This window comes from Choristoneura fumiferana, chromosome Z (assembly GCF_025370935.1).
Source record: "Choristoneura fumiferana chromosome Z, NRCan_CFum_1, whole genome shotgun sequence".
In the NCBI taxonomy this organism is placed as follows: Eukaryota; Metazoa; Arthropoda; class Insecta; order Lepidoptera; family Tortricidae; genus Choristoneura; species Choristoneura fumiferana.
Genome location: NC_133472.1, coordinates 19868614 through 19895490, shown reverse-complemented (window position 1 = coordinate 19895490; position 26877 = coordinate 19868614). Strand labels below are relative to the sequence as shown.

Here is a 26877-nt window from a genome sequence, read left to right as displayed (position 1 = left end):
AAATGCATTCTTAAGATCATTAAAGTTTGCTCGATATGGCTGAACAATCTAAAGCAAACACTTACTACCTAATGATATTTCGCATCTGAAATTCATCATAGATGTCAATCAAATTAAAATATATGTGTAGTAAATAAAGTATGCTAGTAAAGTATAATAGCAAAGAAATTAATTCGTTACAAAACGTTTCAGTACCTACTATACCTACTATAAGTAGTTAGTTGGTTAGTCGTCTCCATAAATGATAATATTGAGAGTACCCTAATTTTTTTTTTGTTCTGTATCATCAGTGTGGGGTACTTCAAATGAAAATAAACAATAATTAAATTGTTCATAATTTACCGCAGTTTTGCTCGTGCGTGGTTGATAGATAGTTAGTACGACATCGAAAATGTCAGGTAAATTTGAGCACGTAGGTTACTTTGGGTTAGGTACCAAATAGTTTGTACCTAACCGTTTGTAACCTACGTTAGTAATTTCACGGTTTCTTGACATTTCAATGTTACTGAAAACATTAAAAGATAAACTTAAACTGCCTCTAAGTTCGACACGTTCTACACGCTAAGTCAAAATATGGCAACAACACCCGTTCTTATTTTGCTAACTGTAAGAATATTGAAAAATAAATGTTGCCACGTTAGATTTAATAAATATTTTTTTTCACATGTAGATTAATTAACGAAAGTAGAATAGATTTAAAAAACCTCATTTACAATTTATTCATCCTATAATTTCAGAGAAATAAGAACATTAATCATTTATATTTGCAGATTGTTACGAAAATCTACGCAATTTCATTAAGAGATCAATTAAATCACATCGATGTAAGTTTGTTTAAGTTTTACCATGAACTAAGCTGAACAAATGGGTATAACGCTTTTTTTTTACAGGAAGTACAAAGGTCAAGCCAACTTCAATTCGGGAACATGCCCTCGGTAAGCAAGCCGCTCATTTTTAGTAATTTTCATGGATTTACCGTTGTACATTTTTATAGTGACCTAAGCACTAACCACTATAAACAACAGAAAAGTTTTTACTTTTTGTTTTGATTAAAAACTACAGCAAAATAGTGTTTCATTGCAATATATAAAGTTCTTGTAAATTGATTAATCATATCTGCCATAGAACTTTATCTCATTTCTCTAACTAAAATTAAAGTTGGACATCAACCTCTTCAAGCGAATTACCGTAAATAGAGTCTAATTTATACTTACTTCGTTATTTAGCATTAGAAAGAAGGTGTTGAAGAAGTCGATGTTGACGTGTCTTTTTATTGAAAAACACTTTTGAAAAATACCTAAGTCACATCAAATATGTAACAATTAGGCAGGATATAAATGATTATTTAGATGATTTTGGTACCATAATTAAATATTAATTATAAAAATTATAAATATTTTATTAATGTTTTTTCAATGGAAAGACTCGACAAGATTTTGCTAATGCTAAAAAACGAAGGCTAAAACGAGGTAATTTCCCACAACACATGACAACTCAACACCCACGAACGAACGAACGAAAGATACCTAGACAAAGACCAAAGACATCCTAATATTCTATGCGCCCGTACACAATCATTTTTCGCTAATTACGGTCAATTGTGATTATTTGAAGTTTAATAGACTATGCCATCTGCCATTGAAAATGTCGTCACGAAAAAGTGTTTTCGTAAATAGTTGCAGCTCACTGGAACGATCCAGACTTTTAAAACTTGACAACGATGAAACCAGTATTTATAATAACATTTTTGATCGTTACATGTTACGTCCAAACGAGTCAGAGGCTGCTGAATTTGCTGTCCGGTTTGAAAGTGTCTCTAACACATCATGGTCAGAGGACGATGGTGATGTGGAACTAAGAGATGAAGATATAACGCCTGTGAGGTACATAAGATTGCAGGACAATACGAGAATGCGTATTAGGAATAAACCGGCAGTATTACGCACACGCTACTACACAATTAATAGTGACAAAGAAGCATACTATTACAGTTTAATAGTATGCCATATACCTTTCCGCGGGGAAAATGAGTTATTGCTTGAAAATGAAAGCATTAAAGAATGTTTTTTACGACGTCAAGGAGACTTTCGTCCTTTACAAGGTAACGTCAGCGCAGAACAATTTGGTAATGCTGAACAAATAATTCAACAAGCTCTTGCGCAAGTTACAGCACTTAATGCTGCACGTGAAACTCATGGAGACAACGCTCCCATGTTATGTGTTGGTGAGGTGAACAAATCATAAATAATGATGATTCCTTTTGCGAAGACGTGGGAGATCGAGCTGTTATGCCAGATGAACTGTTTCTAGGAAATATTCGAGGATTAAATATTCAGCAGAAGGACATATTTCAGAAAGTTTCAACGGCAATTGAAAATGATTTGCAAGGACAAGAAAGTCAGCTTTTGCTTCTTATTACGGGCGGTGCAGGTAGTGGTAAATCGTTTATTTTAAAATTAATTGTTGAGCATATTAAGCGCTGTTATGCACCAACAGTTGATACAATGCTGAAATCTAACTTTGTGGAGGTTGGGTCATTAACTACACAGCATCTTCTTGCTTCTAATCGAAAAAGGAAATACTATGACATACAAAAAATTACCGGACAAAGACTTGAGAACGAACGACGCAAATGGCGTTATATAAATTGGCTTATCATAGATGAAATATCCATGGTATCCTACGAAAACTTACGCATAATTCACCTCAGACTTCAAGAGTTCAAGAATAATGACAAATTATTCGGTGGAGTCAACATTTTGCTTTTTGGTGACATTTTTCAGCTTCCTCCGGTGAAAGGCCATTGGTGCTTTGTTCAGCAGTCTTGGTTTACAGCGGAAATCAATTTATGGCATCAATTTTCTTTCTGTGAATTGACCATAAACATGCGACAGCGAAACGATACCGAATTTATCGATCTATTGAACAGTTTACGGGTAGGTGAATCGAAGCCGTGGTGGCCTAGTGAAGCCGTGGTGGCCTAGTGGTTTGACCTATCGCCTCTCAAGCAGAGGGTCGTGGGTTCAAACCCCGGCTCACACCTCTGAGTTTTTCGAAATTCATGTGCGGAATTACATTTGAAATTTACCACGAGCTTTGCGGTGAAGGAAAACATCGTGAGGAAACCTGCACAAACCTGCGAAGCAATTCAATGGTGCGTGTGAAGTTCCCAATCCGCACTGGGCCCGCGTGGGAACTTATGGCCCAAGCCCTCTTGTTCTGAGAGGAGGCCTCTGCCCTGCAGTGGGACGTATATAGGCTGGAATGATGATGATAATGATGAATTGACAACGGCTCAACTGGAATTATTATGCGAACGAAGGCATGTGCCTCTAAATGGTGAATTTGCGAATGGTGTCGCCGTTCGTATATTCCCTACGGTTAGGCAATTCGACGCATACAACGAGAAAATGATCATAGAAAATGCAATACTGCACCGTACGTATCAAATTAACGCAGTTGATGAGTCTCGCGAAGTAGCTACGTATGGCAGGAAACCGCCTAATAATGTAATTCCCAAAGACGTTAATAACTGCGGTGGTTTTCTCTCATCGATAAAAATTGGTGTAAAATCCCGTGTCATGTTGAGACGTAACATTTCTGCCTCTAAGGGACTAATGAATGGAGCTATGGGCATAATTAAAAAAAATAATGGCCAGCCCTAAGAAGAGATCAATTCGAGGTCCAAATCTGGTCTTCATCATCAGTCCCACTTCATCAAATGATGATTTTCAAGAGCAAATCCGCGAGTAGAAACAAAATATATCCAAATTACCATAGGTGTCCCTACAATATTTGAAGAGTTCCCTCGATTTCCTTAAGATCCAATCATTAGATCTTGATTTGGTGCTTATGGGGCCAAATTGAAGACATTCCTAGACGAACGCAAAAAAAAACAAATCGGTTCATAAATGACGGAGTTCTGAGGTAACAAACATAAAAAGAAAAAAAAATACTACACCGAATTGATAACCTCCTCCTTTTTTTGAAGTCGGTTAATAAAAGCACAACAGACAACATTTTGGCTCTTGGTAACTATGGATGGAGTTGTATCCATCTCTGCATGAGTGAAGAGTCCCACCAGTCCTCAACACGCGCATAATGCCGCTGGCGCTGCGTCGAAGGCGTTCCATTGCGGATGTACCATCAGCCAAATATGTGGTCTACCACCCTAAAGTTTGATAATCGTTTGCATGTCATAAAACAATAATCCCAATAGACGTGTCTGTCAACTTTGAAAGTTCGACTTTAGCGACATATTCATTTGATAGGAACTTGTTTAAACATTGATAGACCACTTATTTGACTGATGGTACATTGTTTCCTCATGACCGCGCCAAACGCAAACCCCAACAGCACCATGTTTATAATGTTTTATTGAAAAATCTATGCATTGTATCGTTCTAAAACGCTTTTCTAAATACAGTAGGTATAGCACCACTTGCGTGTTACGTCACACGCTAGTACTTCTTGCTCCATATGATCTTCAATTGTTTTTCACTTCGATAACACGCATTTCCAAATTTTCCAAGCATTTAAGCAAAGCAATAATAGTACATTTCGTCTTAAGGGCGGTAAATAAATTAAAATTAAAAAAATTTAAATCCATTTATTTCATGTTTCTTAGACACATATGTTGTTAGTTTGACTTAATCTAAGTGTTAGTTATACATATATATTAAATTAATCCTAAATAGGGAGTTCACCACATTATGACACTAGTGGGGACATGTAGTTTCCCACAATGTGTCATATAGGCACAGTCCAGCCTGCCCGCGATCATTGACAGGACGCGGTTGGGGCTGGCGCGCACCCGGCGCACCAGGGATGCAGCGCGTTTGCGCAATGCCGCGTAAAAACAATCGACGCGTGCCTCCGCGAACATCCCTGATGCGCTACAGAAGCGAGGCAGCCCCATCAACACCCGGAACGCATTGTTGTACTGGACCCTGAGGGCCCCGTAGGCCCGCTGCGTATACTGTGCCCACAAGCTGCATGTATATAGAGAGGTACAATAAGCTCGAAACAATGTAACTTTCACCTCCCTCGAGCAACGAGCAAACCTGCGCGCGATCATATTTGCCCGCACCGCCAGGGCCCTCCGTTCCCTCTCAATGTCCATATTATCTTTGAGATCGGCCGCAACCACATGACCTAGATATTTAAAATGTTCTACCCTGTCGAGAGGGGTACCATTTAAGTAAATGTGTGGAACCTCGACTGTCCGATTGCGCCCGGCCTCAAAGACCATATATTGGCTCTTGCATGCGTTATATATCAGACCATGACTGGCTGCGTAGGTTTCACAAACCCCAAGCAGCTTGCGCAGACCACAGACCGACGCACTCAGCAGAACCATGTCGTCTGCATAACTTAAATTATTTACACATACTTGGTCTATATGGCATCCTACACGGGTTCCGCTGAGCTCCTCGATGAGCGCATTCACATACAAGTTGAAGAGTGTGGGAGAGCTCAATCCCCCCTGTCTCACCCCACACTCCAACCTGTACGAGTCCGACAGTGCGTCCGCCCATCTAACGCTGTTGACCTGGTTTCCATACCAATATCTAAATATATTTACTGTTTCATGAGGGACACTTGTAGCTTCTAGTTTTTTCCACAGTAAGTCATAGGAAACCAGGTCAAAAGCTTTAGACAGGTCCAGGAAACAGGCATAAACGGGAGTGTTCCTGTTAGTGTAATATTTAACAGTATGCTTAAGACACAATATTGCCGCTTCTGTAGATAGACCCCGTCTGAAACCGAACTGATTTCCATGTAGTTGTATGTAACTATTAAGCTGTGAATTAAGCATACTGTCAAATACTTTAGCTATGATCGTAGCCAATGATATGGGCCTGTAGTTATTATGATCTGATAGGTCTCCGGTCTTATTCTTAATCACTGGCACGACAATCGTTCGCATAAAACTACTAGGCAAGTATGTATGCCTCATACACAAGGTGTAAAACATTGCCAGCACTTCAGATATGTGGGGACCAGCATTTTGGAGGTGCTCGATACTGAGACCATCATGCCCCGGGGATTTACCCCTAGACATCGACCTTATAGCACTATGCACCTGCTCAGCAGTAAACCCTGGCCCCAGGCCTTGAATGCAAGTCTCCATCCCAAACCTCTGCATCTGCGACGAACCCAGAGGAGACTTAATAAAGAAATGGTCCTTAAAGATGTTGGCAACGCTCTTAGAGTCACTAACTCCATCGACACCCACCGGGCGGCCTGCCATAGGCTTCATCTTGTTCGTAGTCTTCCAAAAAGCGCGAAAATCCCCATTTGAATGCTGAGAGGCAATAACATCCATTTGTAATTGATGTTGGTGGTCCTGGCACCATTTAAGACGTGATTTGAAGATTTTCCGACTCCTCCGCATCTCCTCAAAATGAATTCCACTATCTGGCCTCCCTAACCTTGTCCATAGTTGAAACCTCTGTCTGGCCACCCTGTGAGCGTCCCTTACATGCCTATTCCAGCCTACTATCCGTTTTTTACTTTTATGTTTGCCACCTCCTTGACTGGCAGACGCCGCTGCCCTTAGCGCACAGATAACATTATCATACAGGACGTCAATTATATATCTATGTCTAGGTTCGTGACAGTATGTATCCGCGCAACTCATCAATTCTGACGGAAGACTAATCGAACTTAACCTTTGATCACATTCTTCCCTAAACTGGGTCACTTGTTCCGCCGTTCTTGTCCCCCATAATACATTTTTATTAGGTACCTGGATGTGATTTTTAATTCTAGGTGTTATTATATTAAGGTCACATTCCAAAATAATAGGGAAGTGATCAGACCAAGTAACACAATTATTTACATACACATTATGCACAGAGGGTACCGCCGACTGTGTGAGTACAAAGTGATCTAGCCAGCGTCGACATAGGTGTGCCTCACTCATAAAAGTGTAGGTCTCCGACCCAATTCCTAGCTCATTTACGTCAATACAACACCACGTTTGTTCATTACAGTAGTTCATCAGTTCATTAAAAAACAGTTCATTGGGATGAGCATTGAAATCGCCCATTATATACACTGTTTCTATGCTATACTCGTCAATGATCGCACTCACCGCACCGAGGCAATCCGTTAATTCTGGTAGGTTGTCTCTGCAGTCTGTAGGCATATATACACTCACCACAATAATAGGTCGATCGTTAGTCACTATCTTAATGGCACACACACGAGGGTTATCGCACCGCACCACAGACACACTTTGAAACGCCGCACTCCGCCACAGCAGGCCCACGCCACCGTACGGCCGCCCGCGCAGCATGCCAGCCGACATGTCCACCGCCGAGGTCCCCGTTGCACTAAATTTGTCATCAATCATGCTCAAATATGGAATATCATCCGGCAACAACCACGTCTCCTGCAGAGCCACTATGTCACACGTCAGGCAAAGTTTCTTAACAGTGTCTATTGAGCGTTTTACGTTCTTACAATTGAAGCTCGCAAACTTATATATCATGACTATTCATTATTTTTTTTTGCCGTTTTCAGAGTTAGTTCCGATCGTGTGTGTTTTCCTGAAGTGAATAAATCTCCGGAATATTATCCCTTGTGGCCAGTTATTTACATCTAAAAATATAGGTAGTTTACTGGGACAAACGAAAAACTTATAAGCTTTATGGCCTGTAGGTCTTTTCATATTTATCTTTTCAAGAGACACAGTTTCCTGTGTTTTTTCCAATATATATTTCGCTATGTCATGCTCTTGTGTGTCTATGTGTATATTAGTTATAAACATAGGGATTTTCCGCTCCGCCGCCTTAAATAAAGTATTGGATTCATTTGCAGCACCAATTTGACCTCTATAACGATAGTTCACTTTCTTTTTCTTATAAACTACCGTTTCAAATTCGCCTTCATCCTTATTTAAGTTCATAAGTGGTTGCTGATCTACACTATTCGCTAAAATGTTGGCGTTCAACGAAGCACACTCCGGTTCGATCAGCTGATCGTCGCGCTGACTCATCTCGCCCGCCGCTGTGACCTCGTCCGGTACGATTATTTCTTTACAATGCGCGGTAGGATTACTACCCGACATTACCATTGACCTATATTGGATACTTTCGTTATTGCGAATTAAAGATAATGTATCATCTTTCATCGCACCAGCGGTACCATTTCCCGTAGAGTTATGAGTATGAGATAATCCCACCGGACCACTATCCATATCCATACACCAGGCGCCTCGTCTGTTATTTACGGTACACAAAGATAGACGCGTTGGTGTAGCTATTCTCTTCAAGTTAGACACCTCGATCTTCAAATCTTCGACATCCTTGGCTGTGGCATATATCATTTTTACTTCATTTATATCTGCTTGAAGTCTCACTAAGTCCTTAAGTAGTTTTGTGCAGTCGAGGTGGTCAAAAGTGACTGGTGGTAACTTTTCTAATTGCCGTGCCACAAAAATTGGTATAACATCAGGATCTGTAATTTTGAACAGCTGTATAATATCGTTGATATCACGTTGGGCTTTTCCATCCTTTTACGTTGTATATTACGTTTATTCGTTGGCAGTGATTCAAATAATAACGTCTTCGAATTTTGAATTTCGATACTCGTGAACGACGTCGTACACAACCGCACAAGAGTTTCCTCGTCAATCACAGAAATTTTATTCTGAACATATGATAACAGTTCATCGATGATGATATTGCAAGTGTTACATTTAATCGCGTTCGTCATATTATTATTTTATTTCACTTTTATTTACCGGCGCTCACGCACCAAACCGTACCGACAACCATGCGTTACCGCTGCGCGCATGACACTGTAAATAAGAAATTACGTCATGGTCAAACTATCCTTACTAATATTTAATGCGAAAGTGAGTTTGTCTGTCGAACCGATTGCCATGAAATTTTGCATACACCATATTCGTCAATTCAACCCACATCCACCCACAGCTGGGTAAAGGCCTCTTCATTTTCACGCCATTTTGCCCGGTCCTGTGCTAGTCTCATCCACAGTTTACCAGCCGACTGCCAGATGTCATCTGACCAACGGGCCGGTGGTCTGCCCACTGTCCTTCGACCCAGTCTTGGCCACCACTCCGTAATTGCTTTCGACCACCTTGTTAGTGTGTCTCGCCGAGTGGCCCGCCCATCGCCCATTTCAATTGTATTATCCTCTTGCCCACGTCATATTACAAGACCAGAATAAATTATAGAATAGGTACCATTAATCCAAAAAAAGGGAGGCCGAGGGCGCGAGATAAACAAATTGATCGAAGAGGAAGTCGCAGGTCAGCTAGGTGACCAGTTTATACAATTTAAGTTTTTATTGATTTATTTCATAATAAACCTTCTTTTAACCTAGGTATTATTACGTACCTACCATATTTAATTTCATTTGAAACCTGACTACTGACAATCCTACTTATACTATACGAGTAAATATTAAAGTTTCTAAGTACCTAATACGCGTGCGTGCGTGCATTTGTTACTTCTTTACGCTAAAACGGTTGAACGGGTTTGGAAGTCATTTGGTATGTAGAAAGCTTACACGTCTAGAAAAATACTGGCTATTTGTCATGCCGCTTGTCCTAGCGATATTGACTGAATCCCGAAATTCTATCCGCTAGGATTAGCGATATAAAATTTGACACGGTTATTTTTATGCAATGTTAATGAAACCCACGATGCGATTTTTGGATTTACCACGTGATTTCTGCCAAATCCCAGAATTTCCAATCAACAGCTACACGTAATGTTGACGGTTACCTTATGATTTATGACGATAATTTTTACGCTGATTGTTTAGGCAGACAACGGTTCGCCGAGTTATGTTTGTTACGCAGATGGATTTGTTTCCAGCTGTATTGTTTCACAGACTTACGCTTCGAAACTCAACCTTTAGCAGACTATTCAGTTGGCTTTGGCTTATGTATGAGTCAGAGTAAGCCAAACAACTATTAACAGAAATTCGTTTAGCCTATTAATCAATTTTCATTTTGAACGTTTGCTCGAACTACTTTTCGCATTCACATTAAAATTTGTTTTTATTTTATTGAAGCCAAAAGAAACCAAGTCGCGAGCAGTTCGGTTCTGATACCATTATTTACGCATGCAAAATCGCGAGCAAAGGCGTGATTCAGGCGTTACTTGGCGGAGATCCATATCAATTAACTAGACCAATTTATCATGCTTCTCTTGGAAGCTTGCTCCTGCTGCAAGTAGGTAAGGTAAATTAGGGTAGTTCATTGATGTGTGCCTCCGCAAAGTAATGCCTGGATTGATCAATAATTATCATAATATTATAGATAGGTACGTGTGTTTGTTCGTGTAAGATGAAACCGTGCAAACAAAACATAAAATCTGACAAACACGTTTTATTGTTAATTGTGGCACTTAAAAAGTACGTTTCTTGGTATTCACTTGGTTTATTAACTCGATACTTGCTCGTTATAAGTATAGGTACCGTACAACTAGAATGGTAATGTCGGTCGGGACTCGTCGGTTACAGATTCATATGAGTAAGAAAAAGAAAGCAAAGCAATTTTCTGTTTTGAGTTTCGAACAAGTTTAATTGTGCTCGAGTGAAGTAGTTTTTAAAGTAAGACTTTTTAGAGTAGAGACTCAAAGTTTTTATTTAGCCTACTGTGTCCCATTTTTTTTAAACATTGACTACTATTTGACGAATATTTTACAGAGGCGGGTTTTTCAATTCAATCCATATGAAGGTGGGACAGTTCTTGGCGTCCCTTCAAGGGCATCACATTTACCCGCTGCAGAGCCTATCTTACCTGGCCACACACTTCTCAGGCCCGCTCTAGGGATGCTAAAGTCTGCAATTAAATTTCCACACAGAGAAAATGAGAACGGAGAAGGAGTGTACGGCCATATTGATAATTTAGGAATTAGGTTGGTAAAATATTTAACTCTATCATACCTAATACTTACGTGAAAAAGAAGAACATTTACTATCTGAAAAACATAATCAATGGTGGTGTTTTTACAGATATGATGGCAAAAATGAACGAGTCCTTTACAGCGGATTTAGACGAATGCTTATTAATGATAAAATGGTAACATTTCACTTGATTAACATTGTAGGTTACTTTTTCTTAATATGTATTTGTAAACGAGCTGGATGAATCCTGAGAAGACCGCTGTAACATGTCTCAAGCCAATGTTGTCTAGCAATGCTTGTAGTGATACTTCTGGTGCGTTAAGAAATGTCACATCTAAATAGTTCATTACAGGCGTAATATGCGTATTGTGCTGCCCGAATGACGGCTAGACTCGTCACTCATAAACTATAAATTATTTTGTGCTAAAAATAGCCTGATACCGTCGATACAGTCCTGTAAATTAAAAATATACCTACCTATAGGTATATATAAAATGTTGAAATATGTAAATATTCAATAATAGGTACGATTTAACCTCTAACCTTAAATGAGCATTTCTCCGACTCCGATTCGGAAAAAAATTGAAAGCAGGCAGGTAGGTAGGGTAGATTATAAGTACTTAGCTTATTTAACATACCCAAACCATTCCATATACTTAATTTGTATGGAAATTTCCTCTTCTCTTACCACAGTGGGCGGGGTCTCCACCCTTACGTTGTCAGTATTCCCAAAATCCGCACAGAGCGTTTTCGATCTTCCTTCATCAACCGCACAGCAAGAGTGGAATTCCCTGCCTGCGACTGTGTTTCTTGAACACTACAATTTCGCCGCTTACAAGTTTAGGGTGAATGAGCATTACTGGGCAAGCGTGCTCCATCGTAGGCCTCATCCTCGCTTTCCATCAGGCGAGATTGTGGCCAAACGCAAGCCTATATTGTATTAAAAAAAAATATTATACAATATTTGTAACAAAAAAAAAGTATTTACATAGAAATTAATTCTGACATTTGGGGAAACTGTGTCAATTAAGCTCAGTACCATACCATGCCTGTCTGCATATTTATTAGCGTATCGGAGTCGAAACTGGATTTGGCATTTTTTTTTTAAGAAATGCTCAAAGAGGCAATGGAGCGGTATGACGCTTAAAATTACTTATCGCATTCACTGCCACCGATGCATATATGTGTTTTCGGAACTTCGCCCAGTACCGCTGTCATAATTATTCATGCATTTTGAACGCACATGTGCGTTGGTGTGGAAGTCAGGTGGCAGTGAATGCATTAACGAGTATTTATTTAAAAAAACAATAAATTACTACCCATATGTTTCAATCCCAACTAATATCTATGCACATAACCTCTCAACTCACTTATTCTTTGGAACGAATATTCTGTAAATGAAGACCACCATGTTTCGGAAATTCTCATAATAATTTTAGTAAAATCTCAAATTTCAATTATTAAAAAAAAGTACAAAATGGTTCATGAATAATATACTGAGCGGCAAAAAATCTGGCCCTAAAATGTATGCAGAAAAGGTAATTTTGTATGAAGAATGGGCCAAATTTTGTGCCACTGAGTATATTATACAGGTTACATACAAGAAAACCTCTGAGACATCTTACAAGATGAAGCAGAATCTTAGACAACAACTATTTACAAGCGGAACCCCTCAACCTCAGTCCGACTGGTATTTATCTGGTCGGTTATTTTTGTTTATATTACTAATTTTTAAAATATGGTTAATGCTTTTTTAGGTGGATCATAAAGAACGCACTTATTCAACATCAAGGCACCCTAAAATCATGTAAGTTACGGCGATGCACTCATTAAATAACATATATCAAAACCTAATATTGAAGTTTTTCAGCATTCAGCCAGCTACACATTTTCAGCGATAAATGAAATTAAAGCCATCTTAATATTTTGTATATAAAAAAATAAGAAAATATGTGTATAAAAAATCTAGCAAAATACCTACACATAACAGCGAACCAAAGTGGGGCTGGTACCATCAGCCAAATATGTGCGACGACCAGATGGCTTAGTGGTTAGAGAACCTGACTACGAAGCTTGAGGTCTCGGGTTCGATTCCCGTGTCGGGGCAGATATTTTTATGAGAAATACGAATGTTTGTTTTTGGGTCTTGGGTGTTTAATTTGTATTTAAGTATGTATCTATCTATATAATGATATTTATCCGTTGCTTAGTACCCATAACACAAGATTTGCTAAGCTTACTTTGGGACTAGGTCAATTGGTGTGAATTGTCCCGTGATATTTATTTATTTATTATTTATTTATTTATGTAGTCTACAACCGAAAGAGAATATAACCACTTGCTACCACCCTAAAGTTGATAATCGTTTGCATGTCATAAAACAATAATGCCAATAGACGTGTCTGTCAACTTGAAAGTTCGACTTTAGCGACATATACATTTGATAGGATCTTGTTTAAAAATTTATAAACCACTTATTTGGCTGATGGTACATACTAGGTATTTAATGGGTAAAAAGCCCTAATCATTATGTTTTACACATGCTAACGTGCATTAGGACATCAGATCTGTAAACATAATAAGATCGGAAAATCTGGTGCATGTGCGATGCAAGTGAATGTCAATTAATTCCTGGGACATCGTTACTGGAGCGGTACAGCTTAGGGATCTTTACAAAACGAGCCTATGAGTCTCTCAAAGGGCCGGCAACGCACCTGTCAAACCTCTCGTGTTAGCAGGTGTCCAATGTCCATGGGCAGCGGTGATTGCTTCCCATCAGGTGACCCGCATGCTCGTTTTTGTTTTTCATATGTGTTCAAAAAATGTTCTCATTTATACATATTTTCATTTCTTCTATTTTTCAGATATATTTTAATAACCGGAGCTGCAAAAACGGTAAATCATACTTAGTATGAAATCATTAACGTATTCATGTTCTTTTAAAAAGTATCTAGGCAAGAGAGCACTCACGCTATACTACATTTTAAGGAAAAGGAAATTTAGTAATCCAGTTAAAAACAGGGAAAAGGAAGGGTTTTTAAATCTGGGTAACAGCCCTTAAACTAAAAATATCACTAATAGTTATAATTTATAAACTTACAAATAATTACACAAATTATACCAATACAAATAAAACAAGGTTGTTACATACGTTTTTATAACACTAAAAATTTATTACTTATTATTTACTCCCTACATGTTTCATTGATAAATCGTAGGTACCAGCGAGTATTTACTAATTTAGTAATTGGATGAGGCTCAGAGAAAATGTACCCATACACACAGGAACTCTCGAAAACACATTGGAAATCGGTATCACTAGAAATATTATTAATGTTCTATTTTCTGTACTGCTTACTGTAAAGTTGTGTTGTCATTGGATTGTATTGTATTTTATCAATTCACAAGAGACAAGACTATTTTTAAATAAAATACGTATAGGTACTAATACTTATAAGCATATTCATTTATTGAGCACAAAAACTTCAGTAACATGTCATAGTGAATTATTTATTACTTCTTAAATACTCGTACCTACTGTTCATCCCTATAACAACAACAAAACAACAGCAAAATAGCCTAAATAAAAATAAATGTGCCTATGACAACATTAAAATGCATACTTAAAAATATATTTATTTATTAATCTAAAGAATGTTTCGATTAGGCATACTGAATGAGTATTCTGCGTTAAATATATATATACAAAAAGTGATTAAAAAAAATCAGATATAAAAAATCATATTTAGAAATTCGGAAAAAATAATTTATTGGTATATTATCATCACAAATCAGTAAATCTATATTAAAGACCCCGTCCTCAGTCCTCACACTATAGGGCCCGGCCACATGTCCACGTTACGGCGTTGTCAACGTGCAACGTCGCGGCGCACATTGCGTCACGGTGCCGCGCGGTGCACGTTATACGGCGTCGTCAACGTGCAACGGCGCGACGCACGTTGCGTCACGGTGCCGCGCGGTGCATTTTATACGTCGTCGTGAACGTACAACGTCGCGGTGGCCGATGCGGCACGGTGCCGCGCCGTGCACGTTATACGACGTCGTCAACGTAAAACGGTGCGGCCCACGACGCGGGACGGTGCCGCGACGTGGAGATATACGGCGTCGTGAACGTACAACGGCGCGGTGATCCACGACACCGCACCGTATCGTACGATCAGTCTTCAAAACGACATGGATCCTATCACACGTGTTCGGCTCTTGCTGCTAATTAGAAGACGTATTAAAAAACTAAATATAAAAAAAGAAAATATTGGGTAAACCCCTATCTTTCCATTATGAACCATGATGGAAATCACTTCATTAGGAAGTACGAGGCGCTTAAAATAAATAGTCGCAAATTTTACGACTATTTTAGAATGTCAGTGTCAAGTTTTGAGGAGTTATTGGGGAATCTAGCACCTCGTTTGCAGAAGCAACATGTGTCAAGAAAAATAAATAAATTATTCATGACGTAGATTTTTATCGGAAACGAGGCTTCGTTCGCTCAAGCAAACCATAGAAAAGGAAGTCAACGGCCAATCTTGGTATTTTTGCATACAAGGATTGACTAGTCTTGGTACATGGTACGTAACACTAAAAACTGGTATGTTTACCAAGAAGTTGGTACGTCTGACATACCTAAGCCAAGGAAACATCACATCGCATTGATGGCGCCGGTGCCGTAAACGGATTTTGCGACGTTGCTAACTAGGCTGTATACCGCTGGCATACCACCGTCTTACTCTAACAGACAGTTTTGTCCCTCTTGGTCCGCCGGACCGTTCGATCCTCTGTTACGGCCATTACGTTACGGCTATTAGATTGACTTTATTATGTATAATGATAGTATTTCCATATTATGTGATTCTAGAATTCGATTTTAAAAGACGATTGTCAGCGGTATACGTGACGGAGGGCAGATTACTCTCGACAGCCTGAATCTGGATCTAACTTTGTAAAGTATCATTATAACAGAAATAAAACAACGCACTGAAGTATTATCCATGTTTTTATATTTTAATAAGTTCAGAGTCACGCGCGTAGACCCCTTATACCTAGCTCTTACATAGCTACAGACCCCGTACCTTCAAGACGGCGGGGCAACGTGTCGCGTCCGGCGCCGTTGAACGTTCACGACGCCGTATATCTCCACGTCGCGGCACCGTTCCGCGTCGTGCGCCGCACCGTTTTACGTTGACGACGTCGTATAACGTGCACCGCGCGGCACCGTGCCGCGTCGGCCACCGCGACGTTGTACGTTCACGACGACGTATAATGTGCACCGCACGGCACCGTGACACAACGTGCGTCGCGCCGTTGCACGTTGACGACGCCGTATAACGTGCACCGCGCGGCACCGTGACGCAACGTGCGCCGCGACGTTGCACGTTGACGACGCCGTATAACGTGCACCGCGCGGCACCGTGACGCGTCGGGCGCCGCGCCGTTTTACGTTAACGTCGCCGTAACGTGGACATGTGGCCGGGCCCATAGTCGTGCCAATGGCAGCGTTCTGTTGCCAACAAATATGACAGTAGTCATTATTTTTATTAGCCTATTCTGCCCACTGCTGAACAAAGGCCTCCCCCCGATACTTACACTGCTCTCTGTCATCTGCATATAAGAGCCAGTCCTTCAAGAAGTAGGCCAGTTCTACTCAGTCAGTCTAGGTCTGCCACCAGGTCGCCTTGTCGAGTTAGACTTCAGCTTAGACGCTGTTCGACCTGCATCAGTGATTTGAGTCGTGGAGCGCAGGGCGTTGTTCCAGATCCGATCCACGAGTTTAAATCTAGCATGTTGCGCTCTATGGCTCGCTGGCTATCCCCGATTTTGGACTTTAGAGCTGCCGTCAAGGACCACGGCTGAGCAGCATAGGTGAGAATTGGGTTTCCTTTTTATGGAATTTGGGAAGTTACCCTTGATAAGGTGTTTCATTGACCAATAGCTCATCCAAGCGTTTTTTGTCTGTCTTTCGACTTCTTTTTCATGCCTCGCCTGTGTTGAGGTACATCACTATGACAAGGGGACATCACTACGACGTCGGCCATCTTGGAGATAATAGAAATCCTCGTTGTTACATACTTATGAATAAGATAATTAAAATTACTATCAACACAATACAAAGTGTTTCAATAACACAACTTGGTGTCAGGTTTATGCTTAGTAAACATGACGGACTCGGAGACAGAAAAATGCAACACGAGATCTGGAGCAAGTAAGTTCTTAAAAGAAAAAACTTCTGAACAATTCCGCCCAGTTGAAGAATTAGTGCTTAATTACGAAAATAATGCGGGCACATGGTCCAAGTGGTTACAAAAATTCAATTTTTTCTTAATTGCATCCAACTACGAAGAGGCGACTGATCGCCGTAAAATAGCCATGTTATTACATTCCATTGGGGAAAGAGGGGTTGAAATCTATAATTCCTTCAATATATCTAATGAGGCCACGACGACGTACGAGGACGTAATCAAGCGTTTTAACGACCACTTTTTGCCCAGAAAGAACGTAACACTGGAGAGACACCGATTTTTCACTAGGACACAAGGTCTAAACGAACCTTTTGAGGAATTTTTGACAGATCTTCAAAACAAAAGTCTTAACTGTGAATTTAAAGAGATGCGGGAGGAATTAGTAAGAGATGTTCTGATCGCGGGAATGAATAACAACAATACAAAAGAGCACCTGCTTCGGAAAGACAGGCTAGATTTAGCGGAAACAATTTCAATTTGCAAAGCTGCAGAACTTTCACACAAACAAGTTAAAGAAATGAACTTGGAAACAAGTAAAGTTCTAAATGTAAACCGAAAGAAGATGAATATGCAGAACAACACGGCCAAAACCAGAAGTTGCTATACATGTGGATCAAAGTGGGATCCATCTCACAATTGCCCAGCAAAAGGAATGACTTGTGCAATCTGCAAGAAAATGAATCATTTTGCGCGAGTATGTAGATCCAAAGCCAAACAACTTGCCCAAGTAGACATTCAAGAAAAAAGCAGTGATGAAGAGGAATTCTTTATCATATTTCTATTAAATAGAAAATTGGCAGGAGATGGACTTCCATCCTTATATACGTAGGTAGGTATCTAAGTTAGTTTAGAGAGCCTTGTAGTTATAGGACTTAGTTAAGTAGGTACTTTATTGTATTTACCCATTAAAACAAATTAGCACGTGGCATGTACTCATAGTAAGTACCTACTTAAGTAGGTAGGTACCTACCTTATGATATTGAATGCCTTCACTTACACTAGGTAGTTAGAGGTCATCATTATTATATTTAAGAGTAGCTCTTGTCGGTGGAGTAATCGCCATTCTGTACACCTCTCTGCCAATGCTTTGAGCTCCTGATACGACCTTACATTGACCTTCTCTTTGGCTTGATCCATAAACGCACGTCTCGGTCTTCCCCTGCCTCTCCTGCCCTCGATTTTTCCTTCAGTTATTGCCCCAGCATAATTCCTCTTCTATTCTCAATCGTTCTCAAATCTCCTTTTGCCTACCAAACTTAACACTTCTTCGTTTTTCTTTCCGTCCAGCTTTCATCCGCCTCCAACAACACATCTCAAATGCGCTCAATATCTCTCTCTGTCTCGCTGAGATAATGTCCACGTCTCGCCTCCGTACAACGCTATGCTCCAGATGTAGGTTTTGATAAATCGTTTCCTGACGCTCCTAGAAATTCTGGCTCTAAATATATGTTTTTTAGCTCGAAAGCCTTTTTGGCCATAGCAATTCGTTGGATGATATCTGGGGTACATCTGGAGTCACAAATTATTATGCTGCCCAAATATTTAAATTGTTTGACTTGTTCGATTGTTTCCCTAAGAGTGGTAAGAGGTAGAGGGCAGTAGGAGGTAAATACTAATAAATGAGAAGAATGAAAGTCCAAGTACCTACGTAATTATGTGAATAATTCCGCAATTTATATCAAACTCCTTTAATTATAAGTTTATACAGAGGAGACAGATTAGATGGCTAAATAATGATAAACAACTCTTTTGGCTCGAAACTGGCCGAAATGTAAGTAGGTACTAAAATCGCAAACTGATAGGAAGCTTTTCGGAAAACATCCGAACAGCACTGAGTCGCCCGTGCATACATGCGCGCGGCTATAGCTTGTCGTGTAACGTCAACTTCCACGCGCAAATTGCGTTCCCTAGCATGCCGGCTGTCGCCTAACAGCCTGGTCTTATACTAAATAAAGTGATATGAATTGCAGAATTGGTACGTGACCTTAAATCAGACAAAGAAAATACATTATTCAAGACGTGCTGAAAATTATTTTAATAATGAACATATGGACACAGAAGAATGTAATGACAGTAAAGGTACAGAGAAACCCGAGGATCCTGTTACCTCATCTCGCGAAGCTGCGAAGGACGATAAAAAATGGTTTTGGAAGTCAAAAGTATGATAAACTATTTATTAATTTAGTAAATCAGGCCTCCTTTGCGAAAAAATAAAACCAGTAATTTGCCTCGTTACTGTACAGGACTGTACAAGATAAATGAGAAAAACAAAAACTTCAAAATTAATAGCAATTCTTGGCAATAATAATAACATACAATATCATCAGCCCGGTCCGGCTAGCACGGGTGGGTGGTCGCAAATATATCTAAGAAAGGAAGCGGTTGAGACAAAATATCTATATATATAAAAGAAGAAACTGACTGACTGACTGACTGACTTATAGATCAACGCACAGCCCAAACCACTGGGGCTAGAAACTTGAAATTTGAATATATATTCCTTAATAGATGTAGACGCGCACTAAGAAAGGATTTTTCGAAATTCCCACGGGATAGGGAAATATCTAAACTTTTTTCACATTGGCATTCGTCTGGTCTTCATTTCCACCTCCAGGCAATAACAAACACGTCTCATATTAAATAAGCTTCGAATAAGGTCAAGTCAAATTAATAGCAGCATTTTACCTACCAATAAAACGCATATTAATTTACTTACCTTATTCGAAGCTTATTTAATATAAGATAGACACTACGTTTCCCGCCTTCCTGTGACGTAGCATCCGGTTTACCCCTTCTTTCTTTCCCCACCACCATGGCAGGTGGCGCCACGGTCGACCACGGGTCGACAGCCACTTTCGTAATTCATTGCGCCGAAAAGCACCAGGGAGTTTAAAGTATAAGCTTCGAATAAGGTAAGTAAATTAATATGCGTTTTATTGGTAGGTAAAACGCTGCTATTATTTCTACTTGGATATCGGTAGTGTACCTAGGTCATAAGCAATCAATTTTACTATGAAACGTAGTATCTAGAAGAAATAAAATGCATTGTATTTCATACTCTAATAAATTAATAATGCAAGTTTTATTTTTCAAAACATCCGGGTTCGATTTCCGAGATGTGTACAGTTTTTTTTAAAGTATGAATACAGTTTTTCTTAACTAAAATCGATTAATATGGTTCCTAAGAACAGATCTTCGTATACCTTATAGTTTTAGACTTTCCCATACTGACCGATCTAAATGGGCCACCCTGTATGTTTGTGTGTGTTCTACTAATTAACTAAATTGGTAAGTAACTAATTATTCTATGAATCTTTACTCCATTAACATTAAAAGCTGCAATACCCGTAAGAGCGGCTACAGCCACTTTTTAACCCCCGACGCAAAAAGAGGGGACACCATAGCTCTTAAATGAGTAAACCGATTTGTATACGTTTTTTATTTTATTTGAAAGCAGGTTTTCTAGCGACGGTTCTTAGACACGTTTTATCAAAATCGGTTTAGCCGTTTTTGAGATAATGAACGTTGAAGTGACAGTCAGGGGTTTTCCAAATTTTAGTTAGCTTAGTTTCGGAAATTAAATAGCAACTGTGGAAACAATTGTTCAAATGTTCACTTACTAGGTACTTTTTAATTTTCATGCATTGCAACAATTGCTACTGCTATATAATTGTTTTTTTTTATTGATTTTTAGTATTATTAATAATAATAATAATAATAAAAAAAATATTTTGTCTTGCATAAAATAAAATAAAAATATATATAGAAACTTTTTTGTTTGTGGCTATTGACACCTCATTACCTTGGTCTTGGACGAGGTTTTCACTTCCAGCATAAATACCAACTTTACGAGCATAAGAAGTGAAAAAAATCATATTTTAGGGTACCTCCCATAGACGCAAGGTGGGGGTGTTTTTTTTTTCCTAACTAATCCTGCAGTGTAGGGTGTCGTTAGATAGGTCTTTTAAAACCGCTGGGGGGTTGCCAAGACGATTTCAGTGATCCTGATGGCTACCGGAACGGTGTGCAATCATTTGGCAGCAAAAGTTTCAACAAATATTCTTTTAACAAACAACGTTTAGCAAACTTGTTTCACAAATTAATCGTTTCATAACACCACATTTCACAAATTGATCATTTCACAAACTCTTTATTACACAAACCATATCATATAACAAATCATTATTTGGCAAAATATTCATTTATTATTTTCGTCATTTGGCAAAACGACGTTTGTCAAACCAACGTTTGGCAAAAAAACGTTTAATAAAATGTATCATTTGATAAACATAACTCAAGAATTATTTAGATGTGCCTGTAGCTCAGGTTAACTTCGGTAAGAGATAGGTTAGGTAAGAACTGAGACCCTAAGAAAACTAACTTCTGCCAGTAAAGTTAGTTAGGTTAGAACTGCGACTAAGAAAAAACGAAATGCTGCCAGTACAGTAGGTTAGGTTGGGTTAGAAATGCGACCCATAGAAAAAATAACTACTTTCAGTACCTACGAGTATAGTTGGTTGGGTTAGGTTAGATGCGACCTTAAGAAATGCGAAACAAAAACGAGCCACGAGAACCAAATCCTACCGATTTAAATATGTAACTAGTTTGTCAAATAATCATTTATTAATTGATCTTTTGTGAAAAGACTAGTTTGAAAAAAGAGTTGTTTGGGTAATGGACATTTATTTAAACATGATTTATCATATATGACGTGTTTGTAAAGTGACAAGTTAGTTAAAAGTATATTTATCAAATGATCATTTGTGATACGAGCAGTTTGTGATATGAAGTGGTTCTGAAATGAATACTTTGTGAAACATTGTTTAAGAAATGATCATTTGATCATTCGTTGTTTGCCAAATGATAGTATACCGTACTTATGTACGAGTACCTACCCAAAATACGTCAATTTGGTCACTCACTCACTTATCAAAAATCTAGGGTATTTTGCAATGTCCTAGAAAGCTGAAATTTGGTATGAGGCTTACGATATATATAAATTAAAACAGCAAAAAACCGGCCAAAAGCGTGTCGGACACGCCCAAGATAGGGTTCCGTAGGTTTTACTATCATTTTATATAAATCCTAAGCTTGATACCAAATTTCAGCTTTCTAGGACATTGCAAAATACACTAGATTTTTGTGTGAGTGAGTGACTAAATTGGATAGATAAGTACGAGTACTTACCAATAAAATCTTAAGTAAAAGCTATCTAGCTAGATCAACGAAACTTAGTGTGTTTAATAAATTTCCTACCCATATATTATGCTGTGAATTTGGGCTTTCTGGTGTCAACTGGGTTTGAAAATACGACTGAACGGTTCGAGAAAAGGTAGGTAGAGCCCCGCCTTCTTTTTTTCATCTCGGTGGGCCGCTTGGGTACATTATAGCAAAAATCATCAATCATTAAATCATCGGTATATCTGACGTTATTTACTTCTTACTACGGTACTCCCCACGTGCTGAGCTATTTTGGCAGCCCATTAACATATAAGTTAAATAGTTTCGGAGACGTGATCCCTCCCTGTCTAACGCCGCAGTTCAGCCTGAGTTTAGAAAGAGTGTTAGCCCATTTAACTCGATTTGGTCTGATTAATAATTCGTGAAAAAAGGTTGGCTTTTTAACTGACTGTTTTCTAGATAAAAATCAGTCGTATAAGTTGTTATGTTTGCTCTTCAAAAAGAACCCGATCTGTAGTGAGTAATGAAAATATTTATCTTCTTTGTTTAGAACTAATAATAATAGTACTGTTGCAAAACTTTGTACCATTCGAATACAAACAGAATTTCCAGATAATAAACTCCTCCGATTTATTCGGTGTCTTTATTCCACTCTTCATATTATGAACTAGCTGGTGCCCGCGTCTCCGTCCGCGTAGAATTCGTTAACCGCTATACCGTGGGAACTATGCAATTTTCCGGAATAAAAACTATCCTAATAACGAATTTCATGCGCTGTGCATGCGATGCGCGGCCAAATAAACAGATCAACAGACACACAGATAAACAGACAGACAAACATTCTAAAAACTGTTGGAACGTGTTCTGTTATCAATTCTAAGTATTCCCAGTCAACTTTTTTTCGAATATCTTCCATGTACAGACTTTCGACCCTCTTCAGCTTTATTATATGTACGGATGGAAGATGCGAGTTGTTGTTCATTGCGCCGTTCACCAGTGGACGTTTTCCGCCTGTTGATGATGTGTAAAAAAACTACGTATAATTATTGAGAACGCGGTATAAAAGGAATTAATAAGTAATAACAACGATTTTATGATTTAGAGGCGCACGACTAACAAATCGAATCAATTTTAGGAGTAATTGTGATCAATTTTAATCATAATTCTGATTCAGCATTAAATCGTATTATACATTATTTTGTTTTATGACATGTGACGACCGGATGGGCAAGTGATTAGAGAACCTGACTACGAAGCTTGAGGTCCCGAGTTCCATCTCCGGCCGGGGCAGATATTTGTATGAATTCTCGGGTTTTGGATGTTTCATATATATTTATTTAAGTATGTATTTATCTACATAAGTATGTTTATCCGTTGCCTAATATCCATAGTACAGTTTTGCTTAGTTTGGGACTAGGTCAGTTGGTGTCAAGTGTCCCATGATATTTATTTATATAGGTACTTTATGAATAATAGTATCTAACGCCACTGGTAGTTTGTCAATTGTGTTTTGTTTATTTTCTTTTGTACATTAAAGAGTTTACATACATACTTACATACATATTACAGTTGCTTGCATCACTTCTTTTTGTCAAGCGGTGAAAAATGAGAGTAGAAAGAGATGGCGAATGCGCTCCCAACCCGCCAGCGAGTCGCGATAGAGCTAGATAGTGCTGGCTCAGGTGTGAGAACCCACTCTAACATAAGCCAGCCGCCCGTTATCCTTCACGTAAATTTTATCGCCAGCCGTTTGCGATCACTGGTGAACCCTGGGGGTTCGCGTATCAAACTTTGAGAAACCCTGGGCTGTTGTGTAAAGAGACCAAGAGCATCGATTAGGCTAAGGGACTCTTTACGTATCGCTCTACAAGAACTCTTTAATTAATCCAGAGATAATATTAATTCCATGCCTGTATACTCGTACTAAAGGACAATGGCCTTAAGTGTTCCCGTGGGAATAATGGATTAACATATAGGTTTTCAAAAGTTTAGTTTTAAAAATTACAAACTAGTTAGTAGGTAGAAACGTCATTTCAGACACAAGAGGTTTCAAGTCAGCCAAGGTTTTATTTATATTTTTAAAACTTAGTTATGACCCAATTTTACGAGTACACCACAAAACTTATCTACGCTTCACGAAACTTCGTTATTTATATATTTTAAATTTGTATCAAATTGTTTTGCAGAAATTTTAGTAACTATTTTTTTAGCATGTTAGAAGAATCTGGCCGCATGACCATTCGAATTCTAAACTAAACACAGTTCTTAGAATTATCTATGGTAGAAGACTTGAAAAAAGTGACAATCAGGGGGCTATTACGAAATTCGAAAATCGAAGTTGGTATCGTATTGCTGACACTCATATTATTTAATACGAGAGTGAAAGGAACGGTACGATACGAACTTCGATTTTCTAATTTCGTGTTAGCATCCCTGTATTGACGCGTAGCTGTTATTTTAGTCAATTGTTTTGTTAGCGTCTTTCTTTTGCCGAGCTGTTAGACACAAAATATTTTTTTTTGCATTTTTATTCCTCGCAATGTGATGAAAATCATTGTGTGTATCACGGGCCGTAAGGGGATTACAAACTCGAGTCATTAAAAGCCCTCCGCCTTCGGGCTTCTAATAGACTCTCGATAGTAATCCCATTATTACGCCCCTTGATGCACAATCTACTAATTTGTGAAAGATTTTTCCATTTTTAAATTCTGAACTAAAGTCACAAGTACATAAATACTCACACGGATCATTGTAGATCACTTCCATGCTCTCATCTTTGAGCCAATTTAAAGTGCGACCAAACCGCTGCTTAAAAAACGGTGACGGCACGGAATCTCAGTGACTCACCGTATGCGCACCGTTTTTATCGCATGCTCTCCACACCGCTGCTTAAAATACGGAATCGCAGTGACGTGTCGTAAACATCAGGACTTTACCGAACAAAACTCGTGACGTTTACGGCACGTCACTGCGATACCGCACCGTTTGCATATTTTAAGCAGCGGTGTGGAAAGCATGCAAAAAAACGGTGCGCATACGATGCGTCACTGCGAGTCCGTACAGTCACCGTAAGCAGCGGTTTGGACGTACCTTAAATTAATTTTTAGTACTTATTTTTAACTAACTTCAAAAAAAGGAGGAGTATTTTTTTAGCTAAAATTATTTATATTTAAATATTTAAGGACATGTTTGATCACAAAATTGTACCCCTGGGCGCTCTTGAATATACAGAATTTTTACCACCAATAACGGAGAAAACTCGAAATTGGAATTTTTTTAGTCAGGTAAAACATATCAACACACGTTCCTATTAATTAATTCATTCAACTTATCTGATGTTCTTTATAATACCTAAAATGGCTAATACAATTATACTCATTAACAGGTGGATAACATTTAGAAGAAGAAAAATGGAAATCATTTATTTTGAGTAATAAACGTGGACTCATAAGTTAAAAGCTATTTTTATTATTAATAAAAAATTTACAAGTTAAACATGCATCTCATAACCAATGCCTCATATATATTTACGAATGCTGTATCGAAGTATGCATTCATCGAAGTAAGTCAACGACGTCCGTAATTTATATCGAGATAGCTGTAGGCTTTTCAAGATTTGGGCAGTTGAATTTTGGGTTTCGTTGTCCTCATATTATACGAAAAGAATAGCACAGAAATCAATGATATTTTACAATCAAGATATTCATTATATTTTCTATGCCTGTGGTTTTTCGATTTTTGTAAAAATGCTTTAATAGTCTGTTATTCTCGTGCCAAGTTAATATCTTTTTTTTGTCGACTTTTGAGCTCCTGTAAATCTGATATTACACATTTATATAAAAATCTGAAAAACCACATTCATAGATAATTACGTCTAGCCCATACTTACAAAATTTCATCTATTTCTGTTGCCTAGTTTTCAAATGAGACCGGGACTACGTTTGAATGGAGAATGTGTAACTAAACCCCCCCTTACTCCAACTTTTCCCGCCTGTATAGCTAAAGTTAAAATTCAATAACTGTACTCTCTACTTAAAGCTAAACCAAAAGCTCAAACTAAAAGCTCAAAGCTCCTAAACCAGAAGCTAATTAAATCAAAAGTTCCTAAGCCTAAAGCTATGACCTACCTATGTTCAGCCTACCTATGTAACTTGAGCTTGAGAATCCTACTGAAATGTATGAGACCTAATATTAATAGCGTGATGATGTGATTTGGCCATGTCATCGTCTAGTGGTTGTCTAGTGCTTAAATAAGATGATAGACCCATCCTGTGTCCGACTTAGTAACCGCAGTACGTTCAGCGAGTAGTGAAGATTGATGGTTCAGTATTTAATTTGCTAACATTCCTTATCACCTTATATGACTACCTGAGAGAGGGATCTATTGCTCGAGACATGAGGGTTGATAATTGTGGTAATTATGTGAATATGCAGCGATTAGTTAGTCAATAGTATACAGCAAAATCTCGTCCGCCTAACAGTACTAATTCTTGGCTTTGTTAGTTCCATAACGGTGGAATTCTAGGCTAAAATGTAAGGCTAAAATGTTGCA

At 38.6% G+C, this 26877-nt stretch overlaps 2 protein-coding genes and 1 pseudogene across 5 annotated transcripts; 1 reads left to right on the top strand and 2 right to left on the bottom strand.

The window, feature by feature from the left end:
• The first annotated feature begins 446 nt into the window (after positions 1-446).
• Positions 447-25820, top strand: LOC141430995 (uncharacterized). 4 transcript variants are annotated; one of them, XM_074091918.1, is made up of 10 exons: positions 447-606; positions 771-824; positions 891-935; positions 10690-10901; positions 10999-11065; positions 12648-12697; positions 13755-13785; positions 19115-19303; positions 25508-25609; positions 25711-25820. In XM_074091918.1, exons 1-10 carry the CDS (start codon positions 574-576, stop codon positions 25723-25725), a joined length of 798 nt encoding a protein of 265 aa, XP_073948019.1. In that variant the 5' UTR covers positions 447-573; the 3' UTR covers positions 25726-25820. The 4 variants fall into 4 exon arrangements, with proteins under 4 accessions (XP_073948019.1, XP_073948028.1, XP_073948036.1 ...); XM_074091927.1 differs by lacking the exon at positions 19115-19303 and adding an exon at positions 16661-16767 and having other exon boundaries at positions 451-606; XM_074091935.1 differs by lacking the exon at positions 19115-19303 and having other exon boundaries at positions 455-606.
• On the bottom strand, positions 4677-7575 carry LOC141438946 (uncharacterized). The gene has a single exon (XM_074103028.1). The coding sequence runs from the start codon at positions 7496-7498 to the stop codon at positions 4703-4705; it is 2796 nt and encodes a 931-aa protein (XP_073959129.1). The 5' UTR covers positions 7499-7575; the 3' UTR covers positions 4677-4702.
• Positions 7508-8724, bottom strand: LOC141438954 (uncharacterized; annotated as a pseudogene).
• Positions 25821-26877: the final 1057 nt, after the last annotated feature.